The 20,051-nt window shown below is 50.3% G+C and overlaps 1 protein-coding gene across 1 annotated transcript in view; it reads left to right on the top strand.

Moving 5' to 3' along the window:
- The window catches only part of LOC142575850 (uncharacterized), a 91,950-nt gene extending 76,803 nt beyond the window's left edge, over window positions 1-15,147 (top strand). Inside the window, exons 4-6 of the mRNA XM_075685549.1 lie at window positions 4,933-5,109; window positions 6,979-7,170; window positions 8,900-15,147. Of these exons, the coding sequence (XP_075541664.1) occupies window positions 4,933-5,109; window positions 6,979-7,170; window positions 8,900-13,746 (5,216 nt within the window). The 3' untranslated portion in view covers window positions 13,747-15,147. The remainder of the gene's footprint in view (window positions 1-4,932; window positions 5,110-6,978; window positions 7,171-8,899) is intronic.
- Window positions 15,148-20,051: the final 4,904 nt, after the last annotated feature.

Here is a 20,051-nt window from a genome sequence, read left to right as displayed (position 1 = left end):
ATCAAAGCTCCTCTGCAGCCGCCTGTTTTACATATGCAAAGTTATTCCAGAGCTGAAGTTTCTTCCACATTCATTGCACGAGATCACTTACATCTGGCATTGTAAGAATTATCTCGGTGTCACTAGGGCGCTGCATCCTTGCAGTCACTCCGGCGTTTTCTTTTGTTTTTTTTCCCCTAAAGAGCAGTTTGGGAAATATCGTTCTTTCGATACATGTTCCGTCAATTATGGCATATTTTCACATTTTCTTGACGCCGCATACCTATTCTCTTTGTTTTTATTGTTTTATTTGCAACTTTTGGCGTTAGTTGGCAGTCTTCTTAATTTATCACTGTGTGGCCCAACCCCTCCCTACCTCCCGCTACTCCGCCCCCCCCCCCCCCGCCCGTACGTGGGTATGTGCCATATTTTTAAGGAGTCAGCATCAATATCAACCACTACGATATCCCAATCTTCAGGAATGCTTCAACAACGTAGCCACTCATACTACACAGTCGAAAAACCAAATGCTTTTAAAACATGTTCGAATAGTAATATGAAGGCTTCCCGAGTTTATTGTTGAAACACTTCCTCAAATTTTCTATTCAATATTTTTTGGTGTCCAATAGCCACCGGTTGATATACGAGTAGATGTAACTTGTAGCCATTTTATTTTTGCAAGTCTTCACAATAAACTTCCTGGGGACGGGGGAGGGAGGGGAGCGAAGACGTCTCTATTCGGAGAATATAGGATGGGGTCGGGTTGGTACGCCACTACTGCAAGTTCTACGCCAGGATGGCTTTCACGCTTTTAGTTAAACATACTTTTGTGTGCCGCAGTGCAAACATGCGCGCAGATTGCAGAAAAAGAAATGACCACCAGAAATGAAGGAAGCGTTCCCATTTCACGCCTTAGGATTCTAAGGTTTAGCAGGAAAGTCAACGGCAAATGTACGTGTCATAGTGCGGAAGGCTATCTTACTGCTTGTTCCTCCCTCCATGATAAATTGGCCTGCGTCGATATTTAAGCTAGGACAAAAACGCCCTCCGCAGGCCGTCTTTCTATTTGTTTGTTTATTCTATAAACGACAGTGCTTACGGTGATGTGCCGTGACGGAGCGGGGCTGCTGTTTGGACGCGTCCCATCTTTTTTTTTTATTGGACGACAATCTGCTCGTCCTTTCGCAGCAGTACACATACCTCGTAACGGATGGTGCAACTCCTCGTTGAGTTCCTCGTTGAAAACGACTTAGAATGAACGAAGAGCTGCGTGCACAAGAAAACGATGGCAGAGGCAGAAACAACACCACGGGGCTGCGCGTGGTGCGGTCTCTGCCTCCATCACCGTATTATTGGATGCGCTGTTCTGCTTGTGTTTGCTCAAAATGCACCCAAAATGATCGCGCATGCACTTTACTGGCGAGAAACGAAGCTGCCTCTCTCTCAACTACGATGATTTACTCCATACACAAAACGCAAGACGTAAAGAAAAAGGAAAGAAAGACAGACAGACACATCTAAGGCAGCAGAATGACGCAACACATGTAGTTGGAAGAGAGCACGACAAGTCCGGGCAGCCCTGAATTATTCTTCCAAAAGTATCGCAAACCAACGCGCACTGCTATTAAGCGACCTTACGAAGCGTTGACAGCGAGTCTTGTTTCTTTCTCCTCTATTTTTTGCTCTCGCTGCACCGTAATCATAATCTTCAACTGAACGCCGACGCATCTTTTATTTCACTTGTTTGCATCCGTTGTATTTCCACTCACGAAGGAGCCTCCTGGCCCCGTAAAACAAATCTGTGCGGCTGGCGCCGCGACCACTACCGAGCTGGAGATAGCCTGTTTCATCTTCGCTCGTTTCCTCTCAAGAAATGAGCACGCCGCATGCTTGCGAGCACATAACTGATGTCTATGTTGTGCAATTTCTTGGAAGGTAATCTCAAATGCGCTACGCCGAAACTAAAAAAGAAGAAAGACAAGTGCCGAGTATTAAAGTAACAATAATAATGATAACGTGAGCGTACATACTTCGGTGAGGGCGGCTCTGAAGAACCTTATGTGCGCTATTCTCCAGGAATAAATGCGCAACGTCTCTTGTTTCTTGTTGACCCTTACTCCTGCTAGGATAACAAAGTCAGAAGAGATAGAGGTGGGCATGGAAGCTTGGAGGTGTTGCGCGCACGCAAACACGCAGTAGTCGGATGTTTGCTCCCGGCACTGTAGGCTTAGCCGCACGCAACGTCGGCTGGTGGCGAAGCCGACGCAATCTTTGCATCCCGGACGAGCTTTAGATCACCAAGACATGCGAAAGCAGCTAGATATAACCGTGAGCTGAATATCTCTGTCCTCTTTTCAGCATATGTAAGCCATTTATTATTTATAAAACTCGGTTGACGTTTCCGTACCTTGTTCTTTTCCCTTCTTTCCTTTTCTTTTCTTGTACGTGTTTGCCTCTTACCCGTGCGTATCCTCGACGCGAGAAGCAATAGAAAAATTGAATGGCGGCTCAGACTTTGCACGACTATGGGCGTCGCAGAGACGCTATGTCATCGGCTCACTAGACATTGAAAGCACTGTGGAGCGTGCCACAAGTGATGACAAATACAAATAAAGCAAGCAACAGCATAAAAGAAATAAATCTGTGTCGCCACGCAGAGCCAGAATATCGAAAACCATAACTATACCTTGCTATCACCGAGATTTTCAGCGCGGTGTCATATATTATGCATGCAGCCTGGTGTGTGCCGTAAGTAAGAAGAATGTGGTGTTCGCTTTCTAGTTTGTCTGAGAACACGCCTACGCTCGAAATCGTTTGGGTTCGCCTCCTCATTTCTAGCGATTTGTTTGCTGCGCGTCGGAGGAACGGCTGTCGTGACGCATTGTGCTTTATTTAAAACCGTACTTGTACAAGACAAAAAGGAAGCCACGAGAGCTCGACATAACGGGGCGGTTTATCTCTGCCGATGCTTCGGAACGAGCTAAAGAAGCAAAAGCAGCTAATACAGAAAGGTCCCTCCTCAATGCGAAAAAGGAAAAAAAGAAAAAGACTGAGAGCAACATGAAGAAAGAGAGCAAAATTACGAAATAAAGAAGAAACTTAGGGTACTAGAAATATTTTGCTTTCTTTTCCTTATCTCAACAAATTAAAACCAGAAAGAATAAGTTATCAATGTTTAGCATATACTGAAGCGAAAATCTATCTTTCTATCTTTTTTTTAAAGTCAAGTGCGTACTTAAGTACCCTAGCCACACAGCTAACGATGCCGTAGACGCATCAGTGGACGAAAGGAGTGGTAATGGAAGACGCGTCAGCCGCACCGCTATATTTGTGCATTGCGATTTTGTCAATTTGGCACGCACAGTCGTTTTTCGCGTTCCTCGAGTTCGCTGGTGTTATGACGTAATTCTACTGGAGGGGTTGAAGAGCGCGCTACAGTCGCGATAACGTCTTCTCCCTACCTCTCTTTGTTCTGTTTTTTTTCTTCTTCTCTCTATAGATTCCACTATAGGAGATTAATGAAATGCCCGATGGACGTCACTGCAGTGCGTTGCGGCGCGCTGGCCCGTCTCCCTTAATCTCAATTCGCCCAGTCGTTATTCCTTGTTAGCGAGAGCCATTAATCCCACGCGTTCTCTCGTGCAGCGCGTGACTTCCCAAACAAGCTTGATTATTTTCCCGAGTGGTGTAGTAGTGTACCTTCTTTGTTAGTCACCTTACTTTCATTCCCTTTTTCCCTGAGAAGAGTTTAGGAAGTATAATACAAAGTTATCGCCTTAACGAAGACGTATTCCACGCGCCAGATCGGCCTGGTCGCCGGTCGCTTACAGCGAACCTGAGCTAACGCTGCAACTACGGCTGTTGCAACTTGCCTCGCGAGAAGGCACGCCAGGCTTTGTGTAGCTCTGGCTATTTAGTTTACCTTTACTCTCACTTAGCGTCTACTTTTACGCAGTTGCTTAACAGTAGCGATACTGAGCGGCCCCGGGACGCTGAACGTGGAACGCAAAATTTTTCGACGCGCTTCCGGTATGGCGATACCGTGCATCAGGGCCTCCATTTCACGGCGCACAATGACCGTGCTCTAATTACGGGTGTAATTTGTTCGATGTTCCTGCTGAAGCTTTCTGCGTGGTACGCACTTCAGCCATAAAGCTGGCGTATCTATCGCAAGGCACAGAACGAACGCGCCTAAAATGCGCTGGAAATGCATTGCGTGCGGTGGTCGGTTGAGTTACGGTTTCAACATGTACGTAGTACGTACCTTTCACCTTTCGTCACCTGGTGAAGCTTAGAATGATGAGTGCGAGCTAGGTGTCCTGGAGACACGTTCCCTGGTTGCGCGGAGGTTCCAAAGAAATCGGCGTGCTCTGTCCCTCGCAACCCTATGTGTGAGCCGCATAACTAGTGGATAAGAGTACTTGTTAGAAGATCCGAACACCTTATTGTGTGCTCAGATTAACTACTGCTTTTTTTTTTCACTAACGGATTCCTCATTGAGGTGGAATGCACAATTGGCTGGAGAAGACGAACGTACAAGTCAGCAATATTTCTGCGAGCAGGAAAGATGCAGTAAATTTGCGCACAAAGCGCAGGTAAGAAACGCTAAAACGTAAGACGATCAGTATCGGTTAGAAGCGTAAGACAAAAGCTGAAAAAACGGAAAAGTGTGGACTTGCATTAGACGCAAGCCAAACGAAGTGAATTCACGTAGGCGAACAGCTTCTTTAGTGTTACCTACGGCGTGACGAAACAGTACATTCAGGCTAAGGTCGTTTAGATCTTCTCGCGATTCATTTTCCGTCACGTTCAAGTGGCGACGACATCACGCACTTGTCTGTCAAGCGATGCTAATTACACTTTTTTTTTTCATTTTCTCTCCGTCTCTCCGCCCTTTCTCACCACCCGTTCGTCTCCACCTGCAAACCTACGCGCGCTTCTTCAATCGACCAGTGTGCAACGTCGACGGCGTGCTCTACCGGAGCGGCGACCCCATCCCCACGGAGGACCCGTGCGAAACGTGCAAGTGCCGTCCACCTGGCTTCGCCTGCACGCTGCGCGAGTGCGAGGTGAGGCCCAACTGCAAGGCGGTCCGCCGAGAGGGCCAGTGCTGCCCGGAGTACCACTGCGGTGAGTCAGCTGCCGTTTGCTTTTTCGCAAACACGCACTCGCGCACCGTTTCTCTGAAACGACGTCAATAAAAAAAAGAAAAGGCGGTTTCACGAAAAAACAAAGAAATATCGGGCATGTATGTTCTCCGGCAGGCATTGTTTTTGCTCGCGTATGATGTCAGCGGCGTCGAACGCGTCTGCATACACTTCTTTCTTTTTTTTTCTTTCCCTTCTCGCTTTTTTTATTTGCAGTGCGTTCTTCAAGGAAATTACTGTTGGCGAAATCTATTTTCCTCTTTTTTTGTGTGTGTGTGTGGTCGTTCTGTATTGTCAGGGGAGCGAAAGTGCGTTCGACTTCGGACATACTGAACACGCCTAACGCACGCCCGTGATTCGCCGGAACTAGGCGTTCAATACGTTTCAGCGTTTTTCTTTCTCTACAGCGCTTGCGCTCCTCTATTTTGTACTGTTACTGACAGTAATTTAATGGATTCGCAGAACACGCGCCCGCTCGATAACATCGGGATGCATTCGGCTGCCTGTAAACGTGTGCAGCTCCGGATGCCTTTACAAACTCTGCCGTTTGCATAAAGCAACGCTGCAGGCGTTCGCGCGTTTTGCGTTGTAGCCACGCAAGTGATAAGCTGACACTTTTAGCTCGAAATAAAAAAAAATATTGCTATTTTAAAGCATTCACCTCCGTTGACAAGTTATATAAACAGTGGTACGCGCTTAGACTGTTGCAATCCGACTATAAAAATAGGCATGCTGTATAAGGCATTTTAAACGCTTCAATGAGCCTAGTAGACCAGAAGATGAATATATTCAAGAAAGTAGCACTTCAGTGTCAACTACCTCTTTATTTTGGCGCGTAGGGTCATTTATTTATCTATTTATTTTTGAAGCAGGCGCGATGGGCAACGCACGAGCATTTCACTGTGCTGTTTATAGGATTATTTTCCTTCTTTTATTGGTTTCTTTTGTTTCTCTTGCAATTTTGCCGTAAAATCAAAATCCTGCAACAGCGGATCATTGTATAGCAATACTTCCCTGTAGCCAGTGTGCTTTCGTTCTTGTGAACTTCGGCGTCATAATGATCCAGTGAACAATCTCAATCCGAGGTTCCCACAGTTACACACCGTTTCTCCTAGTAGGCATGGTAGTGGAACGCCTTAAAGCTACACCAACTAGTCTGAGTGTCATTATAACCAAGCGATAGATAAGACTTACATACAACCGCTGAAGTATCTCTACATGCGCTAACTCCCAAGTAAATATTGCAATTATATTAGGTCCTGGCCCATAACAATCTTTTCAAGTCACGAACCAACTCATTCGCATGGAAGTAGTGTTCTTGATTGGGATTGAATTTTCGCACTTACTTCATTACTCACACCCCTTGAAACGCGACGTGTTATGAGAAAACGCTCGTACGGCAAAGTTTAGGCGCTCAGTATCACTGTAATGCCCAACCAGTCATTTATGCTGCAGTGAGTTTGATCCCTAAAGAGGCTTAGCGCATAGCCCAGATTGGCGTTTCTGATATAATGAACCGAGCTTTCCGTTGTGGAAAGTTCAGCCGACCAATCACTCAAGAAATTGTTACTACGCTAATCAGGTTTAAACTCGAATGACGTTAGATTGCTCGTTTGGCACGAACGCACCCTCCACGACAAGGCACGAAGGCGAACAAGTTGTTCTAATTTTCCTTGACGTCGTGCTATGTTTGGATTATACAGGGTTTAGGAACTCCAGGCGGCTGGAATTAATCCTCGGCTCTCAACTTCGCGGCGTCTGTCAGAGCCCAGGTGCTGTTTTGGAGCGTGAAACCGAATCAGTGAATCCACCTTGAACCCCTCGCTCACTTGCGTCCCCTGGTCTCGTGCAGGCTGCCAGCAGGACGGCAAGTTCTACAAGGACGGTGAAGTGGTCCCCAGCCCGCAGAGCCCGTGCTACGTGTGCTATTGCCAGGGCAGCTCCATCAGCTGCTCCCTGGTCGCTTGCCAGTTCCGGGGCGACTGTGAGCCGCGATACGTGGACGGCGAATGCTGTCCACGCTACGACCACTGCCCGCCAACAGGTATGTGAGGGGGGGGCATTTCCTTTCAATAACCGACACTCGTCGAACGACGCACGAATCAGGCTGGAGACAACGTTTCGACGAGGGGACTCGTCTCTCTCGAGTCAACAAACTGTCACCTTGTCGAAACTGCGTTTTCGGTGCGTTCCTTCCAGTTTCTGAGTAATATATTTTTGTTCTGGTTCGTGCGAAACCGGCCCGTTTATCCAGTGCAATGTATAACCAGGTGACACCAATCGCAGCCTCGCTTGTCGAGACGTTCCTAGTTCGACCACTGTTGATCGCTTCAAGTCTCCATATTACTGCGTGTAGTGCGTAGTATTCGCTGATCGAAAAATTATAGTGCGCGACTGATGCGTTCTTTCTTTCTTTAACTTCCCCTTTTTTCTCTTCTTTTCAGCCCTTACGCCATTTCCCTGTGCACAGCAGCCTAGCAGACAGTTAACCTAGTTAACGTCTCTGCCTTTCACCTCTTGTTCTCTCTCTCTCTTTCTCTTCATATTCGCTACATCTAGCTACGTCTGCAAAGCCATATGGCATATAGCCATATGGGTAAGAGTAGTAAATGTCACTGAGCAACTAGGAAGACTTCTTTCTTGTCTTTTTATGCTGCCCTCATGAAGACTGTATTAGTTTGGTGTATTCCGTACATGATCGCGTCTTTCGCTCCTGGATTCGGCATTGCTTCTCAAGAACTGCGAATAAGCTATGTGATTTTTCATATGATCGACTGCGAACGATCTTTGTTTTCCAAACCCGCACTCTGAAACTTGTGATCGCGTACAAAGCGCATCACACGCACACGACTATTCCCACGCAACACGAAGCGTTGAGAAAAAAAGGAACGTAATAACAGAGAGACTAGTGAAATACACCGTGAGATAATGAAAGGGTCACGCTGAAAGTGTGAGCAAATTTCCGTGCACGTGTAAAGCTGACACACTGTGTTGCCATAGTTAATTGCACGTAGCTGTAACCCTTACAGCGTCTGGCGTGAAAAGAAGCTGGGCGGTGATTTGCTATAGCTGCGTGTTGTGAGCACATGACGCAAATATTGTGCACCTGTCCTCTCAGTTACTTGAAGAGAGCGAATGTCCAGTCGAGATGAAGCGGGGCTACGCGCATGAGCTTTATATTTTAAGAAAACCGGTAGAGACCATCAGATCGCAGTAGTACCAGCTTCTCCGATAGACAGTTATTTTTTAAAGCAGTTTTCTCATTCATCTTTTACTGAAGGTACTCCTAAAACTAAATTAAATAAGTTCTGGAATTTTACGTACGTGTCAAAACCACGACATGATTCAGTGGGGTACTCTGAGTTAATTTTGACCCCCTGGGGTTCTTTAACGTGCACCCAGTGCGTGGCACACGGGTGTTTATGCATTTAGCCCCCATCAAAATGCGGTCGCCGCAGCCGGGATTTAATCCCGCAACCTCGGGCTGATCCCGCGACACCAAAGCCAGTACGGCCCCACGGTGGGTGAGACGGTATTTCTCTCAGTCTATGCCACATTCGAGCTCATTCCACACGATCGCTTTGCTATCCGAGTTGTATTGTGATATCGTCTGCAATCGAATCAGAAAAAAGAAAAACGAGTACGCTTCTAGACCAGTCCGGACAGCTAAGACAGCTCCACTGTTTTTTTTATTTTCCCTTGCTCTTAACAATTGGAGATGAATTACTTCCAGAAATAATCCCCTTATTCTTATTTTGTTCCAATAATCGCAGAGGACCCACTGAGCACCACAACCGTCCAGCTGCCATGGTCACCCTTCACGAGTCCGCGCACGACGGGCAGGTTCTTCACCACGCGGTTCCAACCGACGACGATTCCCGGTGCGGGCCTGTCCACCCACGTCCCTGGTGGAAGCACGAAACACGGCGTTACGCGCTTCGAACCAACGACAGTTCCTGGTGTCGGCTCGTCCAGCCGTGCTCCCGGCGGAATCACAAAGGATGGTGTGCTGATTACACGGACCGCCTACCCAACGTCCACTGATTCTACGAGAACCACTGAGCGCATCCACCCGGAGCAGACTGCGTTCCCCAGCTCGCTGTACGATGACTTATCTTCCCCGCAACCTGTTCCTGACGTCACCAACCCCGTGAAGAGGTATACGACTCACCTTCCACCACCAGAAGAAACAGAAGGCACCACCGGCGCTGCAGGCGGAGCGCTGGCCTCCGACTCCGTGAAGCCACTGGATGCAGCCGTGCAGAGTCAGGACGTTGACGACAAGCTCAAGTCGACAGCGGACAAGGATGCTACTGAATCTACTGTTGCAGCCGGTGGCAACGATGAAGGGTCTCGCCCTGTCACGCGGCACATTCTCCCTGCAACCATTGTGCCTGCTGCAGCAGTTCCCGTAGTTCCAGCCGTGCTCCCAGAAGTGGGACCAGTTGTGATCGCCAACGTTCCTGTTCAGCCAGTGGTCACAACTGTCGGGCTTGGAACTGTTCATCCGACCGCCCCCGGAACTGTGTTACATGTTCCTGGGGATGTTGGGGCGACTCAGGGCACCGGGATACCAGGAGCAGCAGTAGCGGGAGGAGCCTACGCCACGTCTACCGGCACCGTCGTAGGGGGAGCTGAGCATTCTGGAACTGCGCCTGCGGATCAAACCAATCAGCATGCTGCGGCCGACACTGCTGCAACCACGAGTACATCAGTCGGAGACGCTACACACATCGAGGCAGGCGGTGACTCCACAATTCACGACGGCGCGTCCTCTCCAACGGTCGCGGCTACTTCGGAGCGGCCAAACGGTGCTTCCACCACTGGCGCAGTAACCGACGCTTCAACAGCAACAGCAGCACCCGACAGCGGTGCAGCCGCTGCCGCTCCCATTGACACTGCCGTTGTGGGTGGCGTCCAGGCTGGTGTTGATAGCACGAGTCATACAGGCGTTACGCTGGACAGCCACTCTGGAGGAATGGACTGCACTAATGCCACTTCTGGCGTGTCTACCGACAGCGGAATTGGAGTAACGGCGACAGCAGGTGTCCAGGCCGAGGGAACCGCTCACACTACACCAGAAGGCGTTACGGCTTCGCAGACACAAATCCCAGACGTTGCCTCCCCTTCAAAGGAAACCACTGTCAACTCGGACTCAACTGACGCTACCAGCACGGTAGCAGAAAACGTCCCAGATGGGACTGCCACTCACATGGCGGAAGCCGGTGCCGGTGAAGCCACTGATCTATCTTCTGGCGCTGACGCTAGTAGCACGGCTGGACATCAAAGCGAAAGCGACGCCCCTGCTGGAGCCACTGCAACAACAGGCAGCGATTCTACTCCTCCACTCATGCTAGCTGATGCTGCCCCTGCACCGGTTGCTGGTGACTCTTCGTCTGCAGCGAGTTCGACCGATTCTACACCAGGCACGACTGCTGGCGATGCAGCCTCCGCAATGACTTCCGGTGATGCTGCCCCAGCAACGACGTCCGGTGAAGCCACCCCAGCAACGACTTCCGGTGATGCCGCCCCAGCAACGACTTCCGGTGATGCCGCCCCACTAACGACTTCCGGTGACGCTGCCCCAGCAACTGCTTCCGGTGACGCTGCCCCAGCAACTGCGTCCGGTGACGCTGCCCCCGCAACGGTTTTCGGTGACGCTGCCCCAGTTGCTTCCGTAGACGCGGCCCCAGCAACTGCTTCCGGCGACGTTGCCCCAGCAACTGCTTCCGGTAACACTGCCTCAGGAACTGTTTCCGGTGACGTTGCCCCAGCAACGGCTTCCGGTGACGCTACCCCAGCAACGGTTTCCGCTGACGCTGCACCACCAACTGCTTCCGGTGACGCTGCCCCAGCAACTGCTTCCGGTGACGCTTCCCCAGCAACTGCTTCCGGTGACGCTGCCCCAGCAACGGCTTCCGGTGACGCTGCCCCAGCAACGGCTTCCGGTGACGCTGCCCCAGCAACGGCTTCCGGTGACGCTACCTCGGCAACTGTTCCAGGCGACGTTGGCTCGGCGACGGCTCCAGGCGACGCTGCCACTGCAACCACTTCCGCCGACGCCGCGCCAGTGCCAGTTTCCGGCGACGCTGCCCCTGCACTTACTTTGGGTGACGCCACCTCTACGCCTGCCTTGGGCGATGCGGTCAATGCACCGTCTTCTGGTGAATCTATCCCCGCAACCAGCGCCGGAGACTCTGCGCCAGCAGCCACAACCGGTGATTCCGTCCCAGCGACAACGGGGGATTCTACACTTGCAATGGGTACTGGTGAATCTAGCCTAGCAACTACAACCGGTGACTCTGCCACGTCAAACACAGCCGGGGATTCAGTCTCGGCAGCAACTGCTGGTGATTCTGCGCCCGGAAGCGAAGTAACCAGCAACCCTACTTCTAACCTTTTCAACATGCCTGATGTTACTACGGGAAGCTTGTCTGCTGTTGGGCACGATGAGTCGGCGACACCGACTGCTGTGACAAGTGGTGCTGATCAAACCACTGAAACCACCCCCACGCCGTCGTCAGGTTCCGATGCCAGCAGTGAGGCTGCTCCTGCTTCTACAGACAGCTCTACTGGCAGCGCAGGAGCTGATTCAACAAAGGACGACGCTTCAACTACTGCTAGTCCTAGTTCGGGCATGGAAGCGGGCTCAGCAACGTTTGAAGGCCAAGGCTCCGTTCAAGGCGGAGAAGTTGGTTCCGGTTCTATTGATGTCACACCAGCTCCACCTGCGTCTTCGGAAGGGACTACGCCAGCCGCTGGCCCTTCACCTTCCCTCACTGAAGAAAAAGCTACCGAACAAGATAGCAGCAGCGAATCAAGTGCCATGAAACCAGCAGAGGAAGGAGCCAGCGAAACAACGACCACGGCTGGATTAGCGGTGCCAGAGGCCGGATCAGCAACCACGGGAGTTGAATCAGTGACGCCATCATCAACCGAGGCGGCAGCTGCCGGAGAAAGCCAACCAAGCACGCCAGCTCCAGCTGCAGAAGAACACCCTCTCGGTGACGAACCTCACCGCGACGAAGGCGCGGTCGAGAGTACTGAGGCTTCGAAGAAGGAAGATGAGCCAGCCACTGACGCTCCCGCCTTCACACCCGTTGACGAGCACCCACAGGGTGACGCTCCAGTTGTTCCCGAAGTCAAGACTGAAGAAAACGAAGCTGTGCCACCCAAGGACAGCACTGAATCCAGCGTGCCGCAGCGGGACGAGAAATCAAACGACGTCTCAGACAGCGCGAGCCACGATGACTCAACCACCCCAGCAGATCAAGGACCGACACCCGATGCTTTAGGAGCCGGCAGTGGAGCCGACAGCACATCATCTGCGGCGCCAAAGAGTGAGGACACCACCATGTCTGAAAACGTAGAACGCGAACAACATCCAGAAGGAGAATCAGATGCTACAACCGCACAGCCGCAGGAAACGCCTACGACTACGACTGAAGCCCCGCACCACGACGTGGACGATGACTCCGGCAGAACGCCAGTCACCGAGACGCCAATCGTGCCGGAGGAGGCGCACACAGTGTCACCAGACAACGAAGGCGAGAAACCAGAAGCCTCCACTGAGCCACCTCAGAACGATGCACCACCACACGATGAAGCCACTCCAGGTGACAGCGGTGCGCCACACGATGACGGAGCGGCTCCGGGTACCACTGTCCCAGTTGAAGGAGCGGGTGGTGGCGATTTACCGCCCGCTGATGCTGCTCCCACGACGCCAGAACCAGCTCCTGAACCAGCTCCACAACCTGCACCAGCGCCAAAGCCAAGTGGTGGCAATGGAGGCGGCGCTCATGGCCACGAGCACAAACCACACGTACACCACGATTACGGAGGAAGGGTTCCTCCCACGATTGAACAGCTTCTGGCACAGCTGAGCCCAGACACAAGGCGGCAGTACGAGCTGGACCACGGGATTGTTTCCAAGCCGTCCGGTGGAGAGCCACCAGCACACGGAGGCGATGAAGGTGCTCACGGTGCTTCACCAGGCGAGTCGGGGCACGAGCAGCCGCCGACATCAGAAGGACCGGCAGTCGACTCAGATGCTTCCGGTTCAGACAGCGATGTCCTGGGCGCGAGGCCTCCGAAGTCGGAAGACAACGGCGGCTCGAAGCCGGCCGACGGTGACCAGGCCACTCCGGCCTCGAACTCTGGTGACAACCAGCCAGAGGCCACGACGCCGGCGCCCGGTGACGCCAACGGAGCTGGGCACGGTGGTGATGATGCTTCCGGTTCTGGAGACGGAGTCCACGGCGCAGGTGGCGATGAGGATACGCAGACTAACGAGGTTACCGACGCTCCCAAGGCCACCGAATTCCCGACTCGTTACACGACCACACAGGCGCCTGCTCCTGCCGGCGGCGACGACCACCGCGATGACGCCACAACAGAAGCGGCGCCCTCAGCCGCCGCGGGAGCTGATGCGAGTGGCAGCTCCAACGGACACAAGGGCGAACCTTGCGGCGACGGCGCCGGTGTCAAATCCGAAGACGCCACCGCATCGAGGACGAACGATCCAATCGTCCAGCTGGTGAAGGCTGGCATTCCTGACTTGCACCTTGACGGTGCCGAGCCCCACAGGGACCGAAGGCGCTCTGGGCGGCGGGCTCACTGAGGCGACTAGTAGAGGTATGCCCCGAATTGTCCGATGCTCTCCGTTGTGAATCTCCCGGTGGTGTGGGCCTTAGGCGCGTGATAACTGACGCTGCTGTCAGATGGAGAAGAAAATGTATTGATAATGTAAGGGAAGGATGATTAAATTTGAACCGTAAACGGTGCTCTGAGCAATGAATTCGAGCTTCATACTTAGCAATAACTTCACCCCGTTGTGATCCCCATTATTTAGGGAAAATGTCCCTGGGAATGTTAAGTGTCATCGAGTGGAGTACTACGCGCGGAACATTTCCGAGTCTTAAACAGCGTGCGGTTTGTGCGCAGTCCTAAAGCAGGCATCGTGAGAGCGTTCGTTCGTTCTCTTTAGAAGTACTTCTGTAGTCGAAGGCCCACATTTGGTTACGGAGTTTTACAACGAGGAATATCTGGAAACTCACGGCAATGCCTCGCACATACAGGGACTGTGATGCACACATCATCGGCGCCCTGAGTGTCGTCCATCCAATGTACATACTCGCTCGGGGTGAGGGTCACAAGCTGGGGGAACAAGCCGAGGCGCCACATGTGCGTCTTGGCGTGGTGGCAGCTACAATTCTGCATCGCAGAAAGATGACACGCCAGCAGTAAGGAAAAATTGTGGGAGTGTAAAACGTAAGTTTTTTTTTTTTACACACTCACGAATAATCGAAGCGCATGTTACAAAAATAACGAAAAAAGAAATTCCCTGCCGGTAAGCAGTTACATTAGCGATGACCTTGCACGCATGATCCCAACATTGAACTCCACTAAATTAATGATGGCTTTGTACCGAGCGCTGAGCAACGGCGTAGCCCGTGTATACAAAACGTACATCGCTTGCGTCGTTATACTGACAGCAAGCGGCGCTGCGGAGCCGATAATCGGGCGAAAAAAAAAATTAAGTGTAGCTGCAAGCTGACGAATCTGGCATTGTGGAATGGATGAAGGTATGTGGTACGCAGCTGTGTTGGAGTCGGCGAGCTTTACTGCAGGTATATTGCTCAGTTCTTCCCAGCGGATGAACTACTGCATCGGCGTATCCTACTTAAGAGAAGCAGGAGGCCAATATACAACGTGAGAGTGAATGAACCGAGTGAAACATGCCTTAACGCCAAGTGCAATTGACGAGATAGACCAGCGCGGGGCTTAGCTCAATGCGACGGGAGGCGGCACGACGTCTTTCTGCGGTGACTCGCTTCGGGGCACAGTCGGTGGGTCTGGAGGCATCCTGTGTCTACACTTTTCATCTGTTATTATTATTTTTTTCTTTTTATTATTATTATTATTGTTTTACATGGTTCAATCATCCACTGTTCAGCGAGGCTGGTTATGTATTATTGGTGTGCTGTTGCCAATAAACACCTTTCTGAACGGTTTTGTTAAAAAAAAAAGATAGCACCTGTGTCTTGTGTTCACTTTTTCTTGGGGGTTGATCTGTGATGCAAGACACGATTGCCGAACAATCGTGTTGCGTCATAAAATTACGACAGCAATATAGAACAATGAAACGCAAGTAATACGGGCTCATAGCAATACACGCCGTGAAGAAGCGAAGGTTTTCGCCTTTGTCCTAACTGCATGCTCTCCAAACGAATCCTCAGCAGCAAATGTTACGAAAGGCAGGCGACCCATCTCTGAAATATGTTTTAGCTTGTTTAACAGATAAACAGACCCCGCAAAACCGCATAAACATGCTTTACATAAAAGGTGATAAAAAAAGAAGACAATGAAAGCTTACTACAGAAACACACGTTTCGTAAAACGAACGCTTAGTGGGAACACCCGACTAACAATGAAGGAAGTACAGATGTAGCGGTCGTTTGGCTTTATTAGGAGAAAGTAGTCCTCTACACCTAAAGATCAATATACGGGTTTTAAAGCCATACATCCATCGTAATCAATTGTGGAACACTAAGTAGGTGACCTCTTTAAGAAAACTCTCAAACTGATGCGCGAAAAGCGCTCACGGAGCAGGAGAGCGACGCCCGGCGCACGCAACGTAAGTAAATGGTTTATTTGGAACATGACATTTTGACCTTGTTGGCAGGGGCACCGTGGGGTCAAGTATTTATTTGGACAGCAACACGAATCTAACATACAGAAACCTTAAAGTGGCTTCGCCTTATAAAGGGAGCCTTGGTGCAATCGAGGCAAGCCATTGGCTAGCGGTACAGTAGCGCACGTGAACAGCGGTCGCGAACATCAGATGCGCGGTGCACAGTAACAAAGTAACAACACTTGATAAACGTTGCACCGATAATACAACACTTCCCCCCCAACATGATCAGAAACTTTCAAACGATCTGGCTTCCGCTTATCACGAGCACTGCGCCTGGGTAGCACGGGTGAACCAGCATCGCTCTGCTCCGACGTTGATGAACTTTGGTCTTCAGGTGCGAGTGGACAACCGTCACTCCGATCCAACACTGGCAGAGTTGAGGCGGTTGCAAGAAAACTCTCACTTTCTAGCAGGTCACTTGCAAGCGGTAAAGATACATCCGGCGACAAAATACTACAGACCATGAAATCTGAGAAAGAGCTGAATATGTCCGTAACCTCACAACGCAGTCAGGTATTTGCATTTGGTGCGTCGACTAGAATATGCTAACAACATTGTCGTATACAGTTTTACTGCCTAGTGCTACAGGCTGCTCGGGAATTCGTTTTCGGCGATCCTGTGGTCCGTAACCTTCTGTCGCCGGCTGCAGATAATTTTCTTTCACGACAACAGCATGCTCTACACAAGAATGTCCCAAATGACGTGCATGTACAAACGCCGTCTGTCCATTCACCACCACAAGGTTGTGTCATTGCCGATTTCACATGCACGACACTGCCTCGTCGCCACTTTGCCCGGCCCCCCCCCACCCCCGCACTGAAGGCACAAACACACTATCCCCCAACTAATATATATATATATATATATACTCTAGGTGAACTCCTCCGCTTGTTTGCACTGTACAATTCTCTTCGATTTGCCACTTATTGCATCATGCAGATTTGGTTTCACTAATGACAACCTTGTGCACGACTTCCTCCTCAAGAAGAACTCAGCTGGTGTTTGGCCGGTGAATGTATGCGGTGCTGTTCTATAAGCCTACAGGAAATTATCGATTGTTTGCTGCAGTGACCTGGAACTTTTACTCCTCTTATCTTCTAGCAATTGCTTCAACAGCGACTGCTTTACTGTTTGGGCAGCACGTTCTGCCGAACCGTTCGATCGAGGATAATATCGCGGAGTAAGCGTATGCTTAACCCCGTTTGCCAACTGTGGCCGGTTATCTGTGACTACTTCTGTCGGTAGACCATGACTTGCAAACAACGAGCGTACCATTTCGATCGTGCTTTGAGCGACCTTTGACGTCATTACACTTATTTCCAACCCCTTAGAATAGGAATCTACTGCTAAAAAGAACACTTTGTTTTCTTTTTCAGCAAATTCTAGATGTAACCTCTCCCAACAATTTGTGCGCCACTTCCAAGATGAAAGCGGTGCCAGTGGGACCACAGATTTTGTGCTTTGACAAATTTCACAGTGCTTCACAGCTTGTTCCAGGCAGTTGTCTACCTGTGGCCACCAACCGTGGACCTTGCAAGTGTTTTCATCTTCGTGATGACAATGTGTTGCTCATGCAACAAACACATAACTTCAATTTGAAGGGCCTGTGGTGTCACAATTCTGTTGTTACGCACCGCACAACCGCAATCCACCGAAAGTTCAAATCGTCTCATGAAGAAAGGCTGATGAGGAACGTCAACAGTATACCGCCATCCGTGCGATGTCATTTCACGTACAACACTAAGAACGGGATCTTTCACAGTCTGACGCTCGATATCTTGCGCAGTTATGAGGAGTTTATTGACAGGCGAAGAACAAAAGATTTCTTCTGCCTCGTCACTGACTTCCTGCAGTGGAAGGCGTGACAAGCCGTCTGCATTGACTTTGTTTCTGCTCTCTGCAAAATGCGAAAGCTGTAGTTTGCAAGGAAAATTCCCCAGCGATGCGCACCAGCTGCAGCTACAGCATTTATGTGGTGATTTGCCTCAGAAATGACAGCAAGTGACTGATGACCAGATAGAGAATGACTGGTGATCACATTGAAACTGCGCCCATACACATATTTAAGAAATTTCTTTAATGCATAAACAACTGCAAGAGCTTCTTCTCTTTTTTTCCACCGGCGCATAGTTACGCTCAGCCGGAGTCATTGTTCGTGATGCGAGCGCGATCGGCCACTCTACGTCCTAAATCACGTGTGACAGCACTGCGCCATAAAACGTAAGCAGAAGCGTCACATGTCAGCTGTACTTCCTTTGTCACATCGTGTGGTTCCAAAACCATGTATTCACTTATCGAATTCTTACAGCGACTGCAACATGCATCACACTGGCTCGAACATTTGCATGTGCTACCCTTGCGCAACAATTGGTGGAGTGGTTCTATCAGGTTTGCTAGATCTGGTAGAGATTAGGCGTAGTAGTCTACTAGGTCCAAAAATGCCTTTAGCTGGGTAACGTTACTTGGTTTTGACGCTTCTTCGATCGCCTTTACCTTTCCCGTTGCTATGTGCACGCCGTCTTTGCCTAGCTCGTGTCCCAAGTAACAAACATTTTCTTGAAAAAATTTGCATTTTCCTGCATTTACACGAATTCTTTGCTTATTAAGTGCTAGTAGCACTTGCTCGGAACGGTGATAGCACTCTGTCGGGTTTTTACCTTATTAACAGTAGTAATATGTTACGTCTCAATACGGCCAAGGGCATTAATTAGACGTTTAACACGAGGCAAACACCCTCCCACCCACCTCATTCATCAGCGTCTATCCAGAAGTCGACGAAGCGTTGACGCCGACTGTTGACGGGTCAACGAAAGACCCCTTTATCTGAATTTGACAACCTGAGCTAATAATGAAAAGGGCCAACGTCGAATGCTACTGTGGTAACGGCTTCGACCTCTGATTCCCAGATTGCTACGCACCTGCGCCATATGCGAGGGCGAAGGCGCAACACAGGAGGCGGAGTTCGTTGGAACGGTGAGATATCATGGGCGGGATATTGTGACCGATTCAACGATTGTGATTGGCCGCGATACACTAATCATATTCCCTAGTCTAGTCGCCTAGGGAAGACGACGGTATTAAAAGCGGATACCTTTCGTGGGGTGGAGGCTGACGGTGTCCTAATGTGAACTCGGGCGTTTAATATGCTCCTACATGGAGTGGGCTTCCGTATCTGGAGCCAGTGCAAATAATGTAAAATAAACCCTTTCTTCCTTCATTCCTACTAGCCAACGTACTCGTCAATGGACTTGGTCGATTCCTGGCACAAACGCCACCTCGAGCCGCAGCAAGTAGTAGTGCTTTAAAGTGGGAAATGACGCTTACTTATGTAGCCCAATCGGGAGCACGGAGAGAAACAGCAGGAGGCTCATCCTTTCATGGAGGAGGCCAATGATGAAGGCAGTGGTTGGCCGGGTGCGGGCGCTTATTGGTAGGAGCTGATCCCGTTGGCCCTGCAAACTACACTCGTCCAGTTAACAGGCAATCCCAAGGACGCTTCGTAAAACCTGGTCCATCACGGCCTGAAACATTGCGAGCGCGCTTGCCACTCCGTACGGAAATCGCCTGATTCTGAAAAGTCCCAGATGCGTATTCGCCGTGACAAGTTCCTGTGCCTGCTCATCCAGCTCAAGCTGTAGGTACGCCTTTGACAAATCCAGAAAAGTGAACACGGTTCCACCCACCAGTGACGTGAATATGTCCTCTGGTAGAGGAGGTAGATAGCGGCCGAGTTCAATACCCCGATTGACCGGGACTCTAAACCCCATACATCTTAATCTCTTTTCCTGTTTTCTCTGGCACGATCAGTAGTGGTGTAGCCTAAGCACTGTGCCTGACTCTCTACACCACACCAGCGTTCTCAAAGTCACGCAATGAATTCTCCACTTGTTTGCGCAAAGCGTATGGCACTGGTCTCGCCTTACGGAAGGTTGGCAGTGCATCGTTTTTCACTTGGATGCTGCCACTGAATCCTTGAACAGAACCGTAGCCTGGCTCAAACACCTCACCGTACAGCTGTTTTAAGCTCTTCTCGGCTTCCGTTGCTACCATCTGCCTGCCATCCCGCACGTTATCCACGTCACGTTTCAACTGCTGCACACCATTGGGCAGGTCAACTTTTAGTGTCGATACCCAATCGCCGCCTAAAAGCGCCGGCATGCGAGCTTTATTTTCTTGCTTAGCAATTACCAGAGGGAGATCGTAGCTTCGGTTCTGATAAGAAACAATGA

The sequence above is a fragment of the Dermacentor variabilis genome, chromosome 3 (assembly GCF_050947875.1).
Source record: "Dermacentor variabilis isolate Ectoservices chromosome 3, ASM5094787v1, whole genome shotgun sequence".
NCBI lineage: Eukaryota > Metazoa > Arthropoda > Arachnida > Ixodida > Ixodidae > Dermacentor > Dermacentor variabilis.
Note: the sequence above shows the minus strand (reverse complement) of the source record. Positions and strands in the feature narration are given on the sequence as shown.